This window comes from Truncatella angustata, assembly GCF_020726525.1.
Source record: "Truncatella angustata strain MPI-SDFR-AT-0073 chromosome Unknown BKA67scaffold_8, whole genome shotgun sequence".
Classification (NCBI taxonomy): domain Eukaryota; kingdom Fungi; phylum Ascomycota; class Sordariomycetes; order Amphisphaeriales; family Sporocadaceae; genus Truncatella; species Truncatella angustata.
This window is the reverse complement of record NW_025763388.1, coordinates 2,199,536-2,216,780: the sequence shown is the minus strand read 5'-3', so window position 1 is coordinate 2,216,780 and position 17,245 is coordinate 2,199,536. Positions and strand designations below refer to the sequence as shown.

At 50.5% G+C, this 17,245-nt stretch overlaps 7 protein-coding genes across 7 annotated transcripts; 4 read left to right on the top strand and 3 right to left on the bottom strand.

The window, feature by feature from the left end:
• Positions 1 to 767: 767 nt before the first annotated feature.
• On the top strand, positions 768 to 2,476 carry BKA67DRAFT_662737 (alpha-l-arabinofuranosidase; the record flags this gene model as incomplete). The annotated part of the gene is made up of 4 exons (XM_046108061.1): positions 768 to 883; positions 938 to 1,396; positions 1,452 to 1,510; positions 1,563 to 2,476. The coding sequence occupies 4 exons, from the start codon at positions 768 to 770 to the stop codon at positions 2,474 to 2,476; spliced, it is 1,548 nt and encodes a 515-aa protein (XP_045954511.1).
• A 774-nt stretch (positions 2,477 to 3,250) lies between these two features.
• BKA67DRAFT_662736 (uncharacterized protein) lies at positions 3,251 to 4,300 on the bottom strand (the record flags this gene model as incomplete). The annotated part of the gene is made up of 1 exon (XM_046108060.1): positions 3,251 to 4,300. One exon carries the CDS (start codon positions 4,298 to 4,300, stop codon positions 3,251 to 3,253), a length of 1,050 nt encoding a protein of 349 aa, XP_045954510.1.
• A 621-nt stretch (positions 4,301 to 4,921) lies between these two features.
• On the top strand, positions 4,922 to 7,253 carry BKA67DRAFT_403298 (beta-lactamase/transpeptidase-like protein). The gene is made up of 4 exons (XM_046096708.1): positions 4,922 to 5,369; positions 5,492 to 6,303; positions 6,350 to 6,532; positions 6,583 to 7,253. Exons 1-4 carry the CDS (start codon positions 5,145 to 5,147, stop codon positions 7,019 to 7,021), a joined length of 1,659 nt encoding a protein of 552 aa, XP_045954509.1. The 5' UTR covers positions 4,922 to 5,144; the 3' UTR covers positions 7,022 to 7,253.
• Positions 7,254 to 7,485: 232 nt separating this feature from the next.
• BKA67DRAFT_539824 (uncharacterized protein) lies at positions 7,486 to 8,229 on the top strand (the record flags this gene model as incomplete). The annotated part of the gene is made up of 3 exons (XM_046100698.1): positions 7,486 to 7,774; positions 8,001 to 8,134; positions 8,203 to 8,229. 3 exons carry the CDS (start codon positions 7,486 to 7,488, stop codon positions 8,227 to 8,229), a joined length of 450 nt encoding a protein of 149 aa, XP_045954508.1.
• A 2,352-nt stretch (positions 8,230 to 10,581) lies between these two features.
• BKA67DRAFT_539823 (uncharacterized protein) lies at positions 10,582 to 11,415 on the bottom strand (the record flags this gene model as incomplete). The annotated part of the gene is made up of 1 exon (XM_046100697.1): positions 10,582 to 11,415. One exon carries the CDS (start codon positions 11,413 to 11,415, stop codon positions 10,582 to 10,584), a length of 834 nt encoding a protein of 277 aa, XP_045954507.1.
• A 968-nt stretch (positions 11,416 to 12,383) lies between these two features.
• On the top strand, positions 12,384 to 15,082 carry BKA67DRAFT_403249 (uncharacterized protein). The gene is made up of 3 exons (XM_046096707.1): positions 12,384 to 12,882; positions 13,036 to 14,831; positions 14,886 to 15,082. Exons 1-3 carry the CDS (start codon positions 12,624 to 12,626, stop codon positions 14,928 to 14,930), a joined length of 2,100 nt encoding a protein of 699 aa, XP_045954506.1. The 5' UTR covers positions 12,384 to 12,623; the 3' UTR covers positions 14,931 to 15,082.
• Positions 15,083 to 15,399: 317 nt separating this feature from the next.
• On the bottom strand, positions 15,400 to 16,049 carry BKA67DRAFT_523893 (uncharacterized protein; the record flags this gene model as incomplete). Its single annotated transcript, XM_046098517.1, has 2 exons — positions 15,400 to 15,858; positions 15,933 to 16,049. 2 exons carry the CDS (start codon positions 16,047 to 16,049, stop codon positions 15,400 to 15,402), a joined length of 576 nt encoding a protein of 191 aa, XP_045954505.1.
• Between the last annotated feature and the right edge of the window lie 1,196 nt (positions 16,050 to 17,245).

Sequence of the window (17,245 nt, the reverse complement as noted above, 5' to 3'; positions counted from 1 at the left end):
GTGCGCCCTTGGTGGTGTTTCCGAATTCTCTATAGTTTATTTATGCTCGAACGAACCTGTATTGATTGCTCCTATAGAATTTGTGAAGGTTGTGGAGTAACAAGTGGTGAAAACCTGCGTCCACAACAGTACAGCTGAAAGACGAGTACTGCGGTAGATATGATGTCTACAAGATAGTGTGCAACGGTTATCAACAAGACCAATCCAAGGAACAAAGAAACTAAAAAGCATATGTTCCAAACCTATAAGTAAGCGATCGGCGAGCTCGGTCAAGGTTACCGAACCAAAGCGGGCCCGGCCAGTGAACGGGCTCTTCAGGTCGAGTCGCGCGGTATGATCTGCTGTTGGGGCGGTATCGGCAGCAAAAGACGGGATGATTTTCCGCCAGCAGACCGCCCGAGGCCTCGAAGCCGCGCACGAGGTTGTCTTTCCAGAACAGATGAGGCTCAAGCCCTGGGGTTCTTTCTGTATCGGTTGTGAGGTGGACAAATTCGTGTAAGTGGCCTTTCGGGGGCACCTGACCGTAGAGGACCCGGAGGCTTGACTCTAGCTAGGTTAGACAATATTAGCGGGGAACCCCACAACGATACTCCGCGGTCTAGTTACAGGCGCGCCAATGCCATCGCTGCTCGATGCGGGCCCGGTAGGCCATATATATAACCCCGAATTTCAGGTCTCATATCATGAATGTTCTATTATTATTATTATTAATATTGTTATATCTCACTTGCCTTTACTGAGCCTGTCATCTGCGAGAAGGAGTAACAATGTCGACCACACTCACCATTTTGCCTGATGAGGAGGCCAAGAAGGCCTCCATCTCTCTAAACCCGACCCACACTGTCTCTGACATTGACCCCCTCATCTATGGAGGCTTCACGGAGTGAGTACCTCTCCTCAAATTCTAGGACGAAGAAAGTCTAACACGCGAGGTCAGGCACATGGGTCGCTGTATCTACGGCGGTATTTATGACCCTGATAACAAGAACGGGCTTAGCGATGAGCGCGGTTTCCGTAAGGATGTGATCGACTCCATCAAGGAGCTGAAGGTGCCTGTGATCAGATATCCCGGCGGCAACTTTGTTGCTACATACCGGTGGCAGGATGGCATTGGCCCGCGAGACCAGCGACCCAAGCGACCTGAGCTGGCCTGGCTTGGTGTCGAGTCCAACCAGTTTGGTACCGATGAGTTCATGGAGTGGTGCCGCGAGGTCAACACGGAGCCGTTCCTTTGCCTCAACATGGGTACTGGTACCCTGGAAGATGCATTGGCCTGGCTCGAGTACTGCAATGGCGACAGAGACACGTACTATGCCAACCTGAGGAGAAAGAATGGCCACGAGAAGCCTTATAACGTCAAATACTGGGCATTGGGCAATGAGGTCTGGGGACCATGGTATGCTTCATCTATGACACCTCAAAATGGATGTCGTCGACTAACACGTCAACAGGCAAGTGGAGCAAGACAGCAAGGAGTCATATGCCAAGAAGGCAATCCAATGGGCAAAGGGTAAGTTAACCTCGACCATATTACCGAAAAAGAAATACTTATAAATTCATAGCTCTGAAGCTTCTTGACCCTTCTATACAGCTTGTTCTGTGCGGCCGCGACGGTGTTTCAGATTGGGATCGCTACGTGCTGCAACAATGCTCCCGCTACGTCGACATGCACTCCATCCACTTCTACCACGGAGACTCCGACCATTACCCCAACATCTCGGGACCGTATGCCGCCGAGCGCGCCATCCAGATCACCTCATCACTCATCGACCTGGCACGGTGCGAGCTCGACCTCTCGAACTTCCCTGACTGGAGCAACATCCATACCAGGCCGTCGACGAAGAAGCGGATCAAGATCTGCTTCGACGAGTGGAACGTGTGGGACGCGGTGCGCGCCCCCGGCGAGGAGGGCGCAGAGGAGCGGTACAACCTGTCGGACGCGCTGGCCGTCGCCATCTGGCTCAACATCTTCATCCGGAACGCCAAGGACCTGGCCATGGCCACCATCGCCCAGAGCGTGAACGTCATCAGCCCCCTGATGACGAGCCCCACGGGCATCTACAAGCAGACCACGTACTGGCCCCTGCTGCTCTTCAGCAGATACATGCACGGCAAGTCTGTGGCCGTCCACGTCAGGAGCGGCGCGTACAAGGGCAAGACGAACCCGGAGTGGATCCAGAGCACGGTGGCCATACCGAAGCTGGATGTCAGCGCCGCCGTCGACGGCGAGTGGATGAATGTGGCCGTCGTAAACGTTGACGAAGAGCACAGCTTCGAGACCGAGCTGAGCGGCGTTGCGCCGGCGTCAGGCGACGTCCAGGTGTTCAAGGTCGGTGGTGAGAAGTACGACCTTAAGGATGTCAACGGGGAGGGCAAGGAGGTGATCCAGATTGATGAGAGCACGGTGAAGGGAGAAGAAGTTAAGAAGTTTGTGTTTGAGAGACACAGCTTCACCCTGCTGCGATGGAAGGTATAAATGTATCAACACGGCACGCGCCGCTCTGTGAAAGAAGAAATGCGATAACATAAATTTCATATTTCGGTTTCTATATCGAATAAATCTGGCCTATTATTGTTTTGTGGCTGATTTTGTCGCATTTTAAAGCGTCAGAGGCCGACGGTTTGCAAGGTATTCACATTACTTGCTGATAGAAGGTGTACGACTGGATGCTAAGCCTTCCACCCTACTACGAGGTGTCAACATTTCCAAGCCATTGCGTACCAGCCATTGAGCAACTTTTTCTGAACCGCAAATATCAGTGTTGACGTCGCAGACAGATCTTAAAAAACTAAAACATTATAACAATCGGCCATATTATCAGAACAGCATCCTGCACTCTCGGCTTTCCCTACAATACAATCTGGACAGGTTTACAAGCATACATTCCTTCTATTGTTAGTTTCTAAATGGTTTCCTACTGAAACAACGGTTACAATCTCAATACTTCCTTATCAAACTACAAGGCTTCGTCAAACCTGAAGAAGAACAGGATAGCTTCTTTCAATGTGCCCGTAATACTGTGGACAGTCTGTGGAAGGGGAGGCGTCGAAGGGCACTCACAAATACGCATACGAGAAGTTGTTTGAAGTTGTTTGAGCTATCCGAATCATCGTGCGCGCTGTTAAGGTGGAAGGTGACAATACAATTAGAAAAGGTACTGGTGTATTAGCAGGGCAGGGTTCAATGTCGGACAGACTAGGTATAAGAGGTCTAAGTGACAGAAAGATTACGTGGGGTGATGGCGACAAGTTACATGGTTGCGCGACGAGATCTGGCACCCACGTTGTCATCTGGCATATCATTCAGAATTCCTTGTAGTACTTCTTCTGGTACTTCGTTTGGCAATTCGTCTGGCATTTTATTTGATATTTGACCCGGAATTTCATCCGTTTCAACCAATTCAGCAACATCCCAAGCCTCACACGTGTCGAGCGTAACCGGCGTGTTGACGACACACTCGTAACCCAAAAAGAAGGCCAACCCGAGACCGTTTCTCGCCATAGGCGTATCCCCTTCCGTGTCCCATCTTCGCTGCCGGGTCCGAAACGCGGAATGGGTGAGAATATTCGAGTCTGGTGCCATCTGCCACAACCGCCAATACACAAACTCCAGACCAGCCCAGAACGCACCACTATGTGCTTCGCGCCTCATGCACTCTCTCACATGAGGATCTAGTTCGAAGCCGAACAGATGAATGAAAGCGTGCATCATCTCGTGCGCTAAGGCGTAAAGTAGCCTATCGCCGTTGAAATTTCTACCTCTGGCGTCCTGTACATAGAGGGTGATCCTGTTAGCAACTTCATCAAACATGCCGTACTTTTGGTCATTGTATTCCATTCTTACATCGATTGAAACTAGGTTGGCTGTTGTTTCGTCTTGTGTCAGCACTGGCGTGGTAAACATGGCGAGAAAGAAGTACTCGTTGAGAGTTTCCATCATCTTTAAGAGATAACAGCGCATCTCGTTATGGTCAAAGCATTCGGTATCTTGGAAGCGGAGCCGCCGGATTTGGCTTTGATATGCTTCATGGGCCGGCCCGCTGCTGTCGTGGATCGAAGCCAACGAATAGCATTTGAGAATCTCGACGGCATTTCGCTGGTCGAAATGATACCAGAGGGCCGCCTCCCGAGGCTGGATGTTGTGGCAATGGTTCTCAGGGGTGAAATGACTCCAGAACATGGTAAGGGTTCCTTGATTCCAGTGGCCTAAGACAACCCATACCCAATTCCGGGCGTAGTGATCCCTACGCTCTGAGAGGGAATTGACAAGTGCTTGCCTATAGTTATCCATATGATACATCTTAATACCTTCACCTGTTGCTGATGCTATTGCTAAGTGACTACACTGAGGCCCTTCAGCGAAGGTGCAGTTCGTCTTAAAATATTCAACAGCTTTATCGGCTTAATAGTATCGTCTTGAGGGTCCTGTAATGACATGTAATATGCAGACACAAAGACATAAATCTTTCTCCAACTTTCACAAAGCAATTCTCGTATAAAAAATTCATTTTCGGTCTGTATTCTTGTCTACGTCGGCTGAATGGAAAGAGGATTTGACAAATACTTTTAATGAGTTATACCACAATAGACTTCTGTACCATTGTCAGTTCCATTAACTTTCCGCACAATAACTAGCTTTGTTTCATAAGTAACTAATAAATACAACTTAGCGCTTCATTGAACGCAATAAAAAAGTCTGCTAATGTTGAGATACAATATGCTTCTTAGTCACCATTAAATAAATTCTAGCTGTGTTTATGAACCTTTTATTTTATTTCAATAAATTCTTTTTAATGTCTTTTTTAAGTTTGGCAAGATGGCCGCCGTGAAACCGTTGTGCTGGATCCTCTATACATTACGATTATCATGAAGACCAGTCCGGTATTTGTTCCTAAGTATCAGCCGCATCGCGCTGGCTTGAGTATGATAGGCGGTCTACTGTTTGCAGGACCTTCCGTAAGTAGAAGAGCGCTATGCAGCAATGTGGCGCGGAAACACATTCACGTTGGACTCCGTTAATAGTTGGTACCATTCCATTTGCATTCGGCAGATCAACATTATTATCCAGTAAATTTACACCTTGCACCAAAGTGTTTCTAGATTACGACGCCAGTTCTTGAACCTCGCATTGCTAATTCTGCAACATGCGACGGCTGTTGTTGTGGTACGTATTGTGCTTCGCTGACGTGAGCATAGCAGCCTTTCACCAGAAAGATGAAGCAGCACAAGACACCCAGATTCCCATGGGCGAGGTCGCCAAAGATCCTCTCAGCGGCGACTTCAGCAAGACTATCAAAAGTCTGTTGGACAAATGGAATGTCCCAGGTCTTGCAGTAGGCGTTATCGATGGAAATGACACGTGGGTAAAGGTAAAGATATCTTCCGGAAGCAGCCCTTAACTAGAATGAGACCTGGACACGCCAACCATTCCAATTTTCTCTATGACTTAAAGGTTGGCCCCTCTAGTCTTCGAGGTTGACGCGAGTTATAGGGCTATGGTGTTGCTCAAGTCTCACCGAGAGTCCCAGTCACGCCGCAGACACTGTTTTACGGCGGCAGTACCACCAAAGCCTTCACCGGCGCGGCGGTCGCTCGTCTAATCAATTCGGGACAGTATAGAAATCCTAGCTTTCCAGAGCATGTCGTGGATTGGAAGACACCAATCTCTGAGATCCTGCCTGAAGATTTCGTGCTCCAAGACGAGTGGTCCACAGCTCACATCACTCTCGAAGATGCCCTCACCCATCGTACTGGAATGGCTGCCCATGACTGGGCTTATGGTGGTGAGCGTCCCGCAGTGAAAGAAATCGTGCGCAGCATGCGTCATTTGCCAATCAACCAGCCGCCGAGGACCAAGTGGCAGTATTGCAATTTGATGTACATTACTGCCTCTCACGCCGTCGAGACGCTAACGTCTCTCGGGCTTGGTCACGTTCTGAAAGAGTGGATTTGGCAGCCCTTAGGCATGGATTCTACTTTCTGGCACATTGATGACGCGCGCGCAGCCGGAGAGCAGGTGGCTGTAGGCTACTACTGGGAGCCCAAAGAAAAAGCCTTCAAGGAGATACCATACGTGGAATCGAAGGCCATCAGTGGCGCCGGTGCCATCCTTTCAAACGTCGTTGATTATTCCAAGTGGGTGAGAGCTCTAGTACACGAGGACGGCTTTTTGTCCAAGGATACACACGATGCCATCAAGATGCCACGGATGTTCAATTCGGGCTCTGGAGGTAATTACGATGCACCCACAGCATACGCGTTAGGATGGGTAACATCTACTTATAAGGGCCACCGGATTTGGTTGTAAGTAGCACATGGTTTTACTGACGCTATCGCTAATTATCTGCAGCCACGGAGGTGCTACTGACGCTTTCGGCTCCAATGTGATCTTCTTCCCGGACCTGAAGTTTGGTGTTGTGACGCTGGCAAATTCAGCTTTTTTTGGCAATGCTATCGGCGAGATCGTCTCGTTTGAGCTTGCAGATGACAGGCTCGGTTTGTCTCAAGAAGAAAGAGCAGACTGGGGGAAAAGGTTACTATAACGTCTTCATATTTGATCTTGTACTCGGCTAACAGAACCAGTTGGCGACAAACACTCGACCAAGGAAACAGTCTCAGCGACAAAGCCGAGGATATTCTATATCCCGGTCGTCCCAAGCAAGCGGTCAAGCCCACACTACCTCTCGAGAGCTACACTGGAACATATTTCAGCCCCGGTTGGCGAAACATGACCATCACACTCATCGACGAGAATACCATGAGAAACAGGAGGCCCAAAGCCCAACTAAGGGTCCACAGGCCTGACTCTTCCTGGAGCTTCGCCGGGGAGCTTGAACATGTCACTGGAGAGTACTGGATCTTGTATAGCAGCTTTGCCACTCTACCTGTTCAGCCACTCGAGATCTCGCCTTTGGATTTCAGGATCGGCGCTGATGGTAAAATAGCTGGACTCGAGCTCGAATTCGGCAATGCACCGAAGGGTGCGGGTGAAGGAGTGGTTTCATTCGAAAAGATAGCCTGAGAGTGGAAGCTCGTATCTTAATCATGTCCACCAATTAGCCGTCATATTATTTTTATTGATTGATTACTCGTGAGGAGGACAATTGCGTAGCCAGATGTTTCCCATCTTGGCTTACAACGAATATGGTTAGGCCTTTCGCTAAAATCAGGAGGTTTGAGCCCAGCATCCACAGTATCGATGTGGAAAATCCATTTAGACCGTACAGTAAGCTATCTTGGAGCTACCCGAAGTGATTGATTCTATCATTGCTGAATAAGGCGCGACAGGTCACATTTAGTTCGACTATGGCTCCAAGGTCAGAATTTCTACCCATACCAGTCGCGGCGGTCTCGCGGTTACCACCTCAATTATTTGTATACTATAATTAGGAACTGAAGCCCTAGAACCCTGACCAGCGAGCCAGATGAACATTATCTTCCCGCGTAGCAGCAATCGCAAGCACACACAATTACACTTTATCTATTATGTCTTTAAGCGGAGCCCCCCCTGCAGGTTGGCCTGGATTGTATCATTTTGAGATACGAGAAACCATACCTTGTCCCTATAGACCACGTCCGATCACGAGGACAAGAGGCCAAGACTTCCCCTCACAGCGCATGCACTTCTGGTTCGAGGTCGTAAGATTTAACTTTTGTTGGTGGGAGAAAAATCACACTTTGATCAAAGAGGAAGGTGTGATTAATCTTGGACGACTGCTGCAAAAAATTGGAAATAAAGGAGTGTTGCTCAACCGCCACTCGGCGAGCATTGATTGTAAGTGGTCGGTTGAAAGATGCAGCCTGGACTGATAGAAGGGGGCTAGGCGACCACTCGTTTCTGGAGATGATATGTCTTGTGTAATTGCGCTACTAATCGGTGAAGTTCTGAAACATTGTAGACAGTAACAATACTAGATACTTTTCACCGCATTTTGTTACCTTCTTTCCCTCCCGCTCCAACACAAAATGTCTCTTTAAGTTGATTTTACGAGTTATTAAAGGTGATGTACGACAAACAGCGGCGAGCAAACCTTTCAGGATTGAAGAGACAATGCGCACACGGCATCTTGCTGTTGGGCGAAGACATCACAGAGTGGGCAATTGGATCTGTGATACAAGCAATTGGGATACATCGGTTAGTCCAGATATAGACAACCAGCATGCGATTTTGAGAATCATCGAGGTCAACTGATATAATTGTAGGCGTTGTTATGGCTGGACCAGCGGTGAGAATAGAACTGAGAGGTTAGACGTCCCTGATGACATCGATGACGCTGACGATGAGCGACAAAGATAATAGAGATGAAGATGCTCCGTCACTTGCCTAATTATTTTCCTACGCAATACCAATCATATTGTTGTACAGAGTATTGATAACATGCTACAAATATCTACGTTTTTAGTAATTGTGTCCCACAGATAATTAACAAATCCCAACTTGTATAGAGTCGATCGTGCATGCGAATGGCACATGCGCTTTCGCAGCGTAAATATGTCACACAATAATGAACAACTTGCCCCTAAAATGTTGGACTGCCGTAGAGCTCTGTGGCAGCTCTCGACTTTGTGCATTCGGCTTCTGTAACTCACTCCAATCTTCAACAGTATATAATCAACTTGGCACAATACGAGAGATAAATAACTATACGATTGGACTTTAATGCTTCGTACTGGCTCCTGCAAACCAAGACGCCACATGCCGGGCAGAAGGTCCGGAGGAGCCGGCTCACGGCAGATACGGAAGAGCGAGCAGCATAAAAAATCGAGCTGATGAAGAGAGCCAAGTGCTGAGAATGAGTTGAGTAGGGCACCATCAGAGACCGGTTATTGATCGCTTGCTGATGATGCATCTGCAGCTCTGGTGATCTTGCATATCCGAGCATTGCGTGAACCACGCAATTAGCCGACGAGCCATTCTTACAGGGGTGACATTCCCTCTGTAGGCCAGGGTGTCTTGTTTCGACGTAGCACAGTCGTCGCGGGGCCTTGACATCACCGTGAGAGTCACTCGAGGGAGGCCGCACCACTGGCCGCAAAGCATTCAAATCGTTCTCTGCGCCGAATGGCTAGCGCATGTGAACCATTTGCTGGCTCCCTCACGCTGCCAGGTTTCACAGCAGTTGCGTCTTCGGACGTGAGTCCCAGTTCTACGAAAGTCATTACCCGTTCAGCTGGGTAGCTTTATGTCGATTGTTTCTAATTTGAGTGCAGCGAGCAAAGCCACCTGATCGTACATGCCGTCGAGCTGTCTTGTGGATCTCACAAGTCGTTAGTTCGGCTATACGTTGTCCCTTTCAACCATCGATACCGTTGCAGTGACGCTTTTACAGTATCCTCCTAGGCGCAGTTGGCCTATCACGTCACGATACACTCGATATAGAGTACGATGCTACGCATCACCTCGATAAGAGATTCAGCGTGGCGCGGGAACTGCGAGACCTGATGGCTTTACCGCTGTGGTGGTGTTTCTCATGAGGGCATTGGGATTTGTTTGGGTCGACGAAGTTGCAATATCTACCAATCTTTCAGCCACGGTGGGGACTTTCGTGTAATGAGGCTCTGGTGATCCCTGATCCATAACCGGGCCAAATATTGTCTCAGGGTATTTTATGCACGTAATGTGGCAGCAGATGAGTGGCGCCGAAGACTGCAGAAGTGAGCGATCTCGAGCAAGATATATTGCGTTTATGCGGATATCCTGAATGCCTGGCACTATAACCGCACGACTGCCGAATAGACCTTGATTTGTGTCGCAAAGATGCGGTACGGCTACAAGCAGAACCTCATTTCGCAGGGTTGAGTGTGCTGGATGGATTCCTTTTGAGGTTTCTTGAAATTAAGAAATGGTCGCCGACCACTAAGTTCTGCATTGCAGCGCTGATCTCCAGGTACTTATTGGGCAGGGAGCCTCAGGTCAGGCAAGGTACGGGTCGATCCCGAGCAAGGATCGTGTTAAGGTTAGAGCGCTCTGGATTCTTGGCCACAAGCGAAATGCGCGCCAACATTTACGGCGAGCGTTGACGCAAGTTAGTGCTCACGTGGCAGCTGCAACGACTATAGTGCCAAAGGAGCTTAAATCCTCACAGACTGGTGACGATGGGAAATGTTCAAAAAATAGCTACGGTGGTACAAAATCAGAATCAGCAGGTTTCCATGAGCAGCTGGCTGGTAGGGTTTGGGCATCATTGTTGGGTCGTGGTCATGTACCTCGCGGGGGGCTGCAAGATGTATGAGGGTAGCAATGCAGCAAAAGCTATGGCGGAAATAGAGGGAGACATGTGATTGACCAGCGAGGTTGGAGGTCGTATGTAGGGGCACAGTGTGCTATACCGACGATGAAATGACGATGTTTGTCCAAGCGGTCTGCAACATGTAAGGTCCTTCAGACGATGGGGATTTTGAAGAAACTAGTCGCATGGGAGAAGCTGAATCGTATTGGGAGTTTAATCTTCCGACGTCCATCGTATTGTGCACTCGGCTAAGGACCCTGCAGACCAAGAGACGTTGCCGAGGAGGAAAAAGAAAGAACTGATAAGACATGGACCTGAATGAAGGCGTCACCAGGGCCACATGGCAGTTGAACTAGTCGTGCCGTTGCAGTTCTTTGCATTCGGCGACGTCGTCGAGTGGATTTGTGAGAAGAATACGGAGTATTTCTTTCAGAGACACATTTGATTTGAAATGAGTTGACTTGCATCGGTCGCTGCATGCTGTTGGCAGGTTTAACCGGGGATATCCATCCTCGATGTCGATGTCGAGAGAGGTACCCGGGCAGCTGATGGACTCAAGCTGTGAGAGAGGGCGTAAAAGATGAGAGGCTTGGGAGGCTTGAGAGGCTTGAGAGGCTTGAAAGGCTTGGGTGGCCCGTGCTCTTCTCTTGCTCTCCCGTGCTTGGGGCTCATTCATTTCCCAGCGGGGGAGCGACGGGATTGATTGGACTTTGGATTTCACCATTTCGCTTCCCGTTGCCGTTGCCGTTGCCGCGACAGCTCCAGAGCCAAAAGACATCAAGTTAGATCCAAGCTCCAAGGGGAAAAGAGGGAGGGAGAAAAAAATAAACCCCGCAGTTTTCGGCTCAGCTGTCAGCGTCGATTGGCAATTCACCCCCAAAATTGCCCGCAATTGACCAAAAGCCTTGTCCCGTGATTGGTTCATGCCTGCCTCTCGCTGCGTCCCGTGTCGGTACAAAGGCGCTGAGCCGCGACACCAAACTGAGGACTGACTACCTGAGTTTACTTTGACGACAACCAGCGTTTGGCCCTGTCCTGGTCCGGGTCTCTCTACCTTACCTTCCTCGTCGACAATCCCGCTCCTTTGCGACAAGACAGGCTGCCGTGCGCAAGTGACTGCAGAGCTTTTTTTAGGGTCGCATACACTTGCAGTGGCCAGAGACGCACTCTCGCATGCTGCTTGCATCTTATTTGCATCTTATTTGCATCTTATCGACAAGCGCAGCTCAGCTCAGCCCAGCCCCCCAGCCTGTTTGTGCACACTCCCAGAAGACATGACCTGAACATGCCGAATTTGAAAATGCGGAACGCCTGATTGAAAGACCACGACGCCCGCAACCCAGTCTTCCACCTAGCCAGCACCATTCGACTCATTCGCGTAGCCGACCAGTGCTCAGAGACCGATGCGAACAGGCTCAGAGCGCGCGGGTAGCTGCAGCAGCATAGAACATCCCGCATACCACCCCAGTCAGACACCCCAGTGCCGCATCCGCCGACGCGTGACCCCATGACTTGTCTTTGACCTGGTTATACTGCTCTGGTACATAGAGCCACCCTCGCCTCGCTGGCACTGTAGGGCTAGCACACCTCGAGGGGAAAAAGCAAAAAGAGCAAGCCCCCCTGCGATCTGCTTTCAGGTGTGCGCCCACGCGGATACAGCCGTTCGTCTATACCCAGTGGCCCTCCGGCGCGCCAGTGGTACAAGCAACGCCACACTTACACGGACACCTGGGCGAGCAAACCATTGGTGAAGATACATGCTCCGAGTACCCTGAATACGAGACTGCCTGTCGTTGCGGCCGTCCTCTGTGCAATACACTGCACCGACCACGCGGGGGGAATATCACTGTTGGAGAGGCAGCAAGGCCCGTCGCACCGCCCAAGTACACGACATCAGTCCACCGCGAGTACATACACGCTTCGCTGCTTGGCGCCTTCTGTGCTGATTCCGTACTTGCTGTTCTATGGTCAACCCTGGCCAGCTTCCCACTTCAGATACACAAGAAGCACAGACTGCGAGTAATTAACCTTATTGGCCTGCATACGTCTGAATCATCCGCTGTTACTGGTCCACGACACATCCCCAAATATCAGCCCCCTCAGAGGAGTAGCCAAACGGCGGTGGAAGCGAAGTGGAGAATTCCCAGAATCTGGGACCCATCTATTGAAGCTTGTTCCCTCGTGTACGGACAAGCTAGGCCCGGCATCGAAGCGTCATCCCCCTGGCATTAACGGTGGCCCTCCTGCAAGGAGTTCGCAAGCTATTCTGGACCTGGGAAGAGTTGGTGTGCCGAGCCGTGTCGTAAGAGCCGGGGTGTGTGCAGTTCTTGTGCTGTGACGTTTGCGCTTGGTCGAGATTCTTCCGAACGAACGCTCATATAAAACTAAGACAAGATGCCCGAAAACGTTGAAGCCAACGGGGCAGAAGTCTCAGATGCCATGTCTGAGAATGAGCATGAGTACGACGATACAGACCATCCGATCAAAGAAGACGACGACGAGAACATGGCTGAGCAGCACACATCTCCCGAGAATGGCGCAGGAGGCTCCGGCGAAGTCAAAAAGAAGTATGACCCCAAGGATCCGCATCGGCCGAGAAGAAAGAAGGCCAGGAGAGCGTGCTATGCCTGTCAAAGAGCACATCTGACATGTGGTAAGTTTTAAATTTCGAAAGGTTGCCGCGTTTCTTGCGTCATCATCTTCGTCTCCCCTCTGAACCCGACTTGTCCTCCCCGCAAAGTCATGCAACAGCTTGCGCCGTGTCATGTATTATCTGCCCTGAACCCCAGCTAAGCTGTCATAATAGGGGACGAGCGACCGTGTCAGCGATGTATCAAGCGCGGTCTTGCCGATGCTTGTCAAGATGGTGTGCGCAAGAAGGCAAAATATCTCCATGATGCTCCTCCTGAAGCCTTGAGGCCAGTGCTTGGTCCGACCTTCAATCCAAATATGGGTTCGAAAGCTACCAATGGAAGGCATGCTTCTAATGCCACTACGTCCTCGGATACGTCACAATACTATCCTCAATCGACAAGCTCTCAGACGTACCCTATATTCGCTGGTAGTCAGCCACAAGTGTCGATGCCTGATAGTCTTTTCGGTCAACCTTCCCCGGTCTCCCCCTCGTTTCAACATAATCCTCAAAGGGCTCAACAGATGGGTAACATGCAAATCCCAACACCATCCAGCGATATGGGAAATTACCCAAGTGCGCTGTTTGACCCGAGCAATCCGGCCATATTCAACTTTGACCTTGAAGGTATCAATTTCGGAAGCCACTACGGTGCAATGGAGTTCGGCATACTCGGCCATATGTCCTCAGGGGCGGCCGAAACACCGCCGAGAGACCCGTCCCTCTCACAGCAAGGCAATGCGGAGGCCAACTTCAATGGTGGTCAGATATACTCGAACGGCATCAACCAGTACAACCAGATGTATGATGGCATGGTGGAGAACTATATCAATACCGATCAAAACAGCCATCATCACAGTAACAGTAGTAACAACCATACCAACAACAACATGTACTCGCAAGGTAATCTGCAGCATGGGCTACCACATGCATACGCCATTGCGGCAGCCGGACCGACTCCCAGCAGCCTTGCAAGCCCAGGCACAGACAACACAGCAAGTCCACAACCAACACATATCGCATTCGACAGCTCGCCATCTGCCGGCAACTTTACGCCTGTCAACTCGCAGTCGATCGCAATACCGTCAAAGTCGAAGAGCAAAAGCTCTGCCAACCCCAACGCTAAACTATTTGGACCCCAGTCGATACTGGCCAAGCGCCAACGTGACCCCTCTGCCATCTATGAAAATGTGAAGGAGCCGTACCAGTATTTGACTGGGTTTCACAACCTGATTGCCCTAGTCAAGCGCCGGTTTTCGAGCACAAAGACGTTACGAATTGCAAAGTCTCTGGCCAGTATCCGGCCGTCATTTATCAGCTGCACAAGAAATCTGAACAGGCAAGATCTCATCTTCATGGAGAAGTGTTTGCAACGGACCCTGTTCGAGTATGAAGATTTCATGAGCCATTGTTCCGCGCCCACTGTCGTGTGTCGGCGTACCGGTGAGGTGGCTGCTGTCAACAAGGAGTTTGTCGCTCTCACCGGATGGACAAAGGATGTTCTCCTTGGCAAGCAACCAAACCTGAATGTCAACTTTGGCGAGTCGCCCACCTCAGCGAGTGGTGCCAACTCGGGGAAGGGCGGTCTCAACACACCTCAGCTCAAAGCTATGGAGCCAGTGCCGAGCGACACCCCTCAGCCCGTCTTTGTTGCCGAGCTCATGGACGATGACAGCGTCATCCAATTCTACGAGGATTTCGCTCACCTCGCTTTCGGAGATAGCAGAGGTCATGTCACCCGAAAATGTCGGTTACTAAAATATCGCACGAAAGAAGCAACCGAGGCGCTCAGCAACAGTGAATCGCCGCCACAGAGAGACTCTCGGCCTGGCATTCTCAGCAGTAGAGTGACCCGGATTGATGGCGAACACGGCATCGCCAAGATTGAAAAGGACGGAAAAATGGATTGCACTTACTGTTGGACCATCAAGCGGGATGTATTCGACATCCCTATGCTGATTGTTATTAATGTAAGTCGACCTTGTCACAACAGCGTGGGTTGTAGCCACTGACTTGTCATGCAGTTTCTACCTTGTTACTATCGCAACCAAGATCATGTCGCCGTATAGGGGATACAACACAGGAGTGGGGTGGTTCGATGAGACATCTGTTCTATAACTTTGAAATTATGCGGATTCCGAGGCTTGTTCTGAAATTACAGCATGGGTGGCGTTGGTGGATGGGGGGCCCAAGGTTTGGAACCCTTCTCCCGGAATTATGGGAGCTGGTCGTTTGTCCCTTTTTTTCTTGACGGTTGGCATGGAATAACGGCCTATATACCCTGTTCTTTCGACGATCATAGAATTTCGCAATTTCTCAAAGGCTCTCTCTTTCCGGCAGTTTAACGAGGGGGAGAAATTGACTCGTATATAAATGTCACCTCGGAATGTCTTCTTGCGCCATCTATGTCTATTCCCAAAACGCCTGGCTGCTTCATGTAAGCCTCCGACAGCCATGATCATAACAATAGGCTTACCCACGTTTCAAAAACGCCTCCTTACTCCACATGGACTTTCCCCCCTTCGTTCCGCGGAAGCTTCACGCCCTCACAAGCCACGCCCCGTCCAGTGCCCCCTTGCCACCGCCAACGACACCCTCCCGCGGCGTCCACGCCTCCCGCGCCAGGCTCTGCCGCGCCACGTCGCAGTCGATGTTGATGTCCTCGACGAGCGCCTCGAGCGACTTGTAGTCCTTCTCCTCGCGCACGAAGCCCAGGATCAGCAGCCGCATGGGCGCGCCGTAGAAGTCCTGCGCGAACTTGTGGAGCACGTGCACCTCGGCCGACCGCACCGCGTTCTTGTAGAACGGGTTATACCCGATCGACATGACCATCGGGTATATCTGGTACTCTACGCCGCCCGCCGAGGTCGCTTCCAGGTCGGGGTGCGTCGGGGGCAGCGACAGGGAGGCGTAGCCGAAGTACACGCCCGAGGTCGCCGAGGCGATCCAGGGCGTCAGCGCGGCGTCGACGGGTAAGTTGGCTGTCGGGATGCCGAGCTGGAGCGGGGGGGATGCCGGGTTAGCCACGTCGCATTGCTTGTCGCTGGGGGTTAAAGGTTGGTGTCACGTACCTCCTTTGATCCTCGCCCGAAGCCTGATATCACGGTCCCCTCCATCTGTAGCGGGTAGGGCGACTCGGGGCCGTCGTCCGAGTAGATGACTCGGGGCCGCGGTTCGGTGACTGACATACTGCCCGGTTTTGTGTTACCGTTACTGTCACAGGTAAAACAAAATGTCGCGGCTGGGATCTAGGCGTGACGAAGCTAAGATTCTGCGGCGATGGACAGACAGACAGAGCAAAGAATAAAACAACGACTAAAAATATTACTTGAAAGCAGTCGAGTATGGAAAGATGTTTGCAAAAGTAAGCGAGATGAACTAATCTTCGAGATCAAAACCCCCCGTCCTCCTATGCGACGACGGCGGGGTCGGAGAGGCTGCCTAAGTAACGGCCTAGACTAGTTATCGCAATAGGAGGGGCTTATCACCTTCCATGCGGTCGCTGGTTCTTAGGGGTTCGATGACGATTTCCGCCTTCTTCTAGTGGGTCGGGATTGGCTCGCGCCCCCCTGACCCGCTGGCCTGGGCTAGGTTGGCTTAGTAATTGAGCTTGTTTTCCTTTTTTGCCTTTTGGTAACGGTCATGAAGTCGGGACCGAGTCATGTCGACTTCGTGGGGGTCGGTTGGTTATGGAAAAAATCAAAATCAAAATTTACACGATTGCGCGTCGATTCTTCCCAGGGCAACGACGATGTGAGATATTCTTTGGTGCGTCTACTAGAGATTTGAGGTTGTGGCTCAAACCTGCGACATCCATCTTGTCTCCATTCATCCACAACCCACTTTGTGCTGGTGAAATATATTCCCGGGGCTATGCGCAATCTGATTCGTCAGCGGTATGCGATCAAGATCCATCCGACGTTTCGATGTAAGTGTCCCACATCGTCATTTTGGTCCCCCAGCCGAAAAGTATGCGCGGGTGCTCTACCAAAGAGTATAAAGATATGTACCTCATGCGGCTACGGAACGGCTGCCAAGCTGCATGAATTACTGCCTCGACATTGTCTCTCCATAGCGCAAGCCCTCGTAAGATAAAGTACCGTTCATATAGTATGTGCTTATACCCTAGAGTCTTAAGTTGAAGATGTCGTGGTTGTCTCTCAAGAAGTCTCAGATTGTGCGTTCGTTATTACATAACCTGGTTGTATTTAGATCGTGGAATTAGGAGAGGCTGGGTCATTTGGGCACTGTCTTTTCAATGTAAGTATTGCATGATGCTGACCGTTTATCGCATAGATATGTTGTTCGCTTTCTCCTATAGGGTCCACTAGAGGAACAGACCCTGGGCAAAGCCGATTAGATGAATACACGAGATCTGGTATTT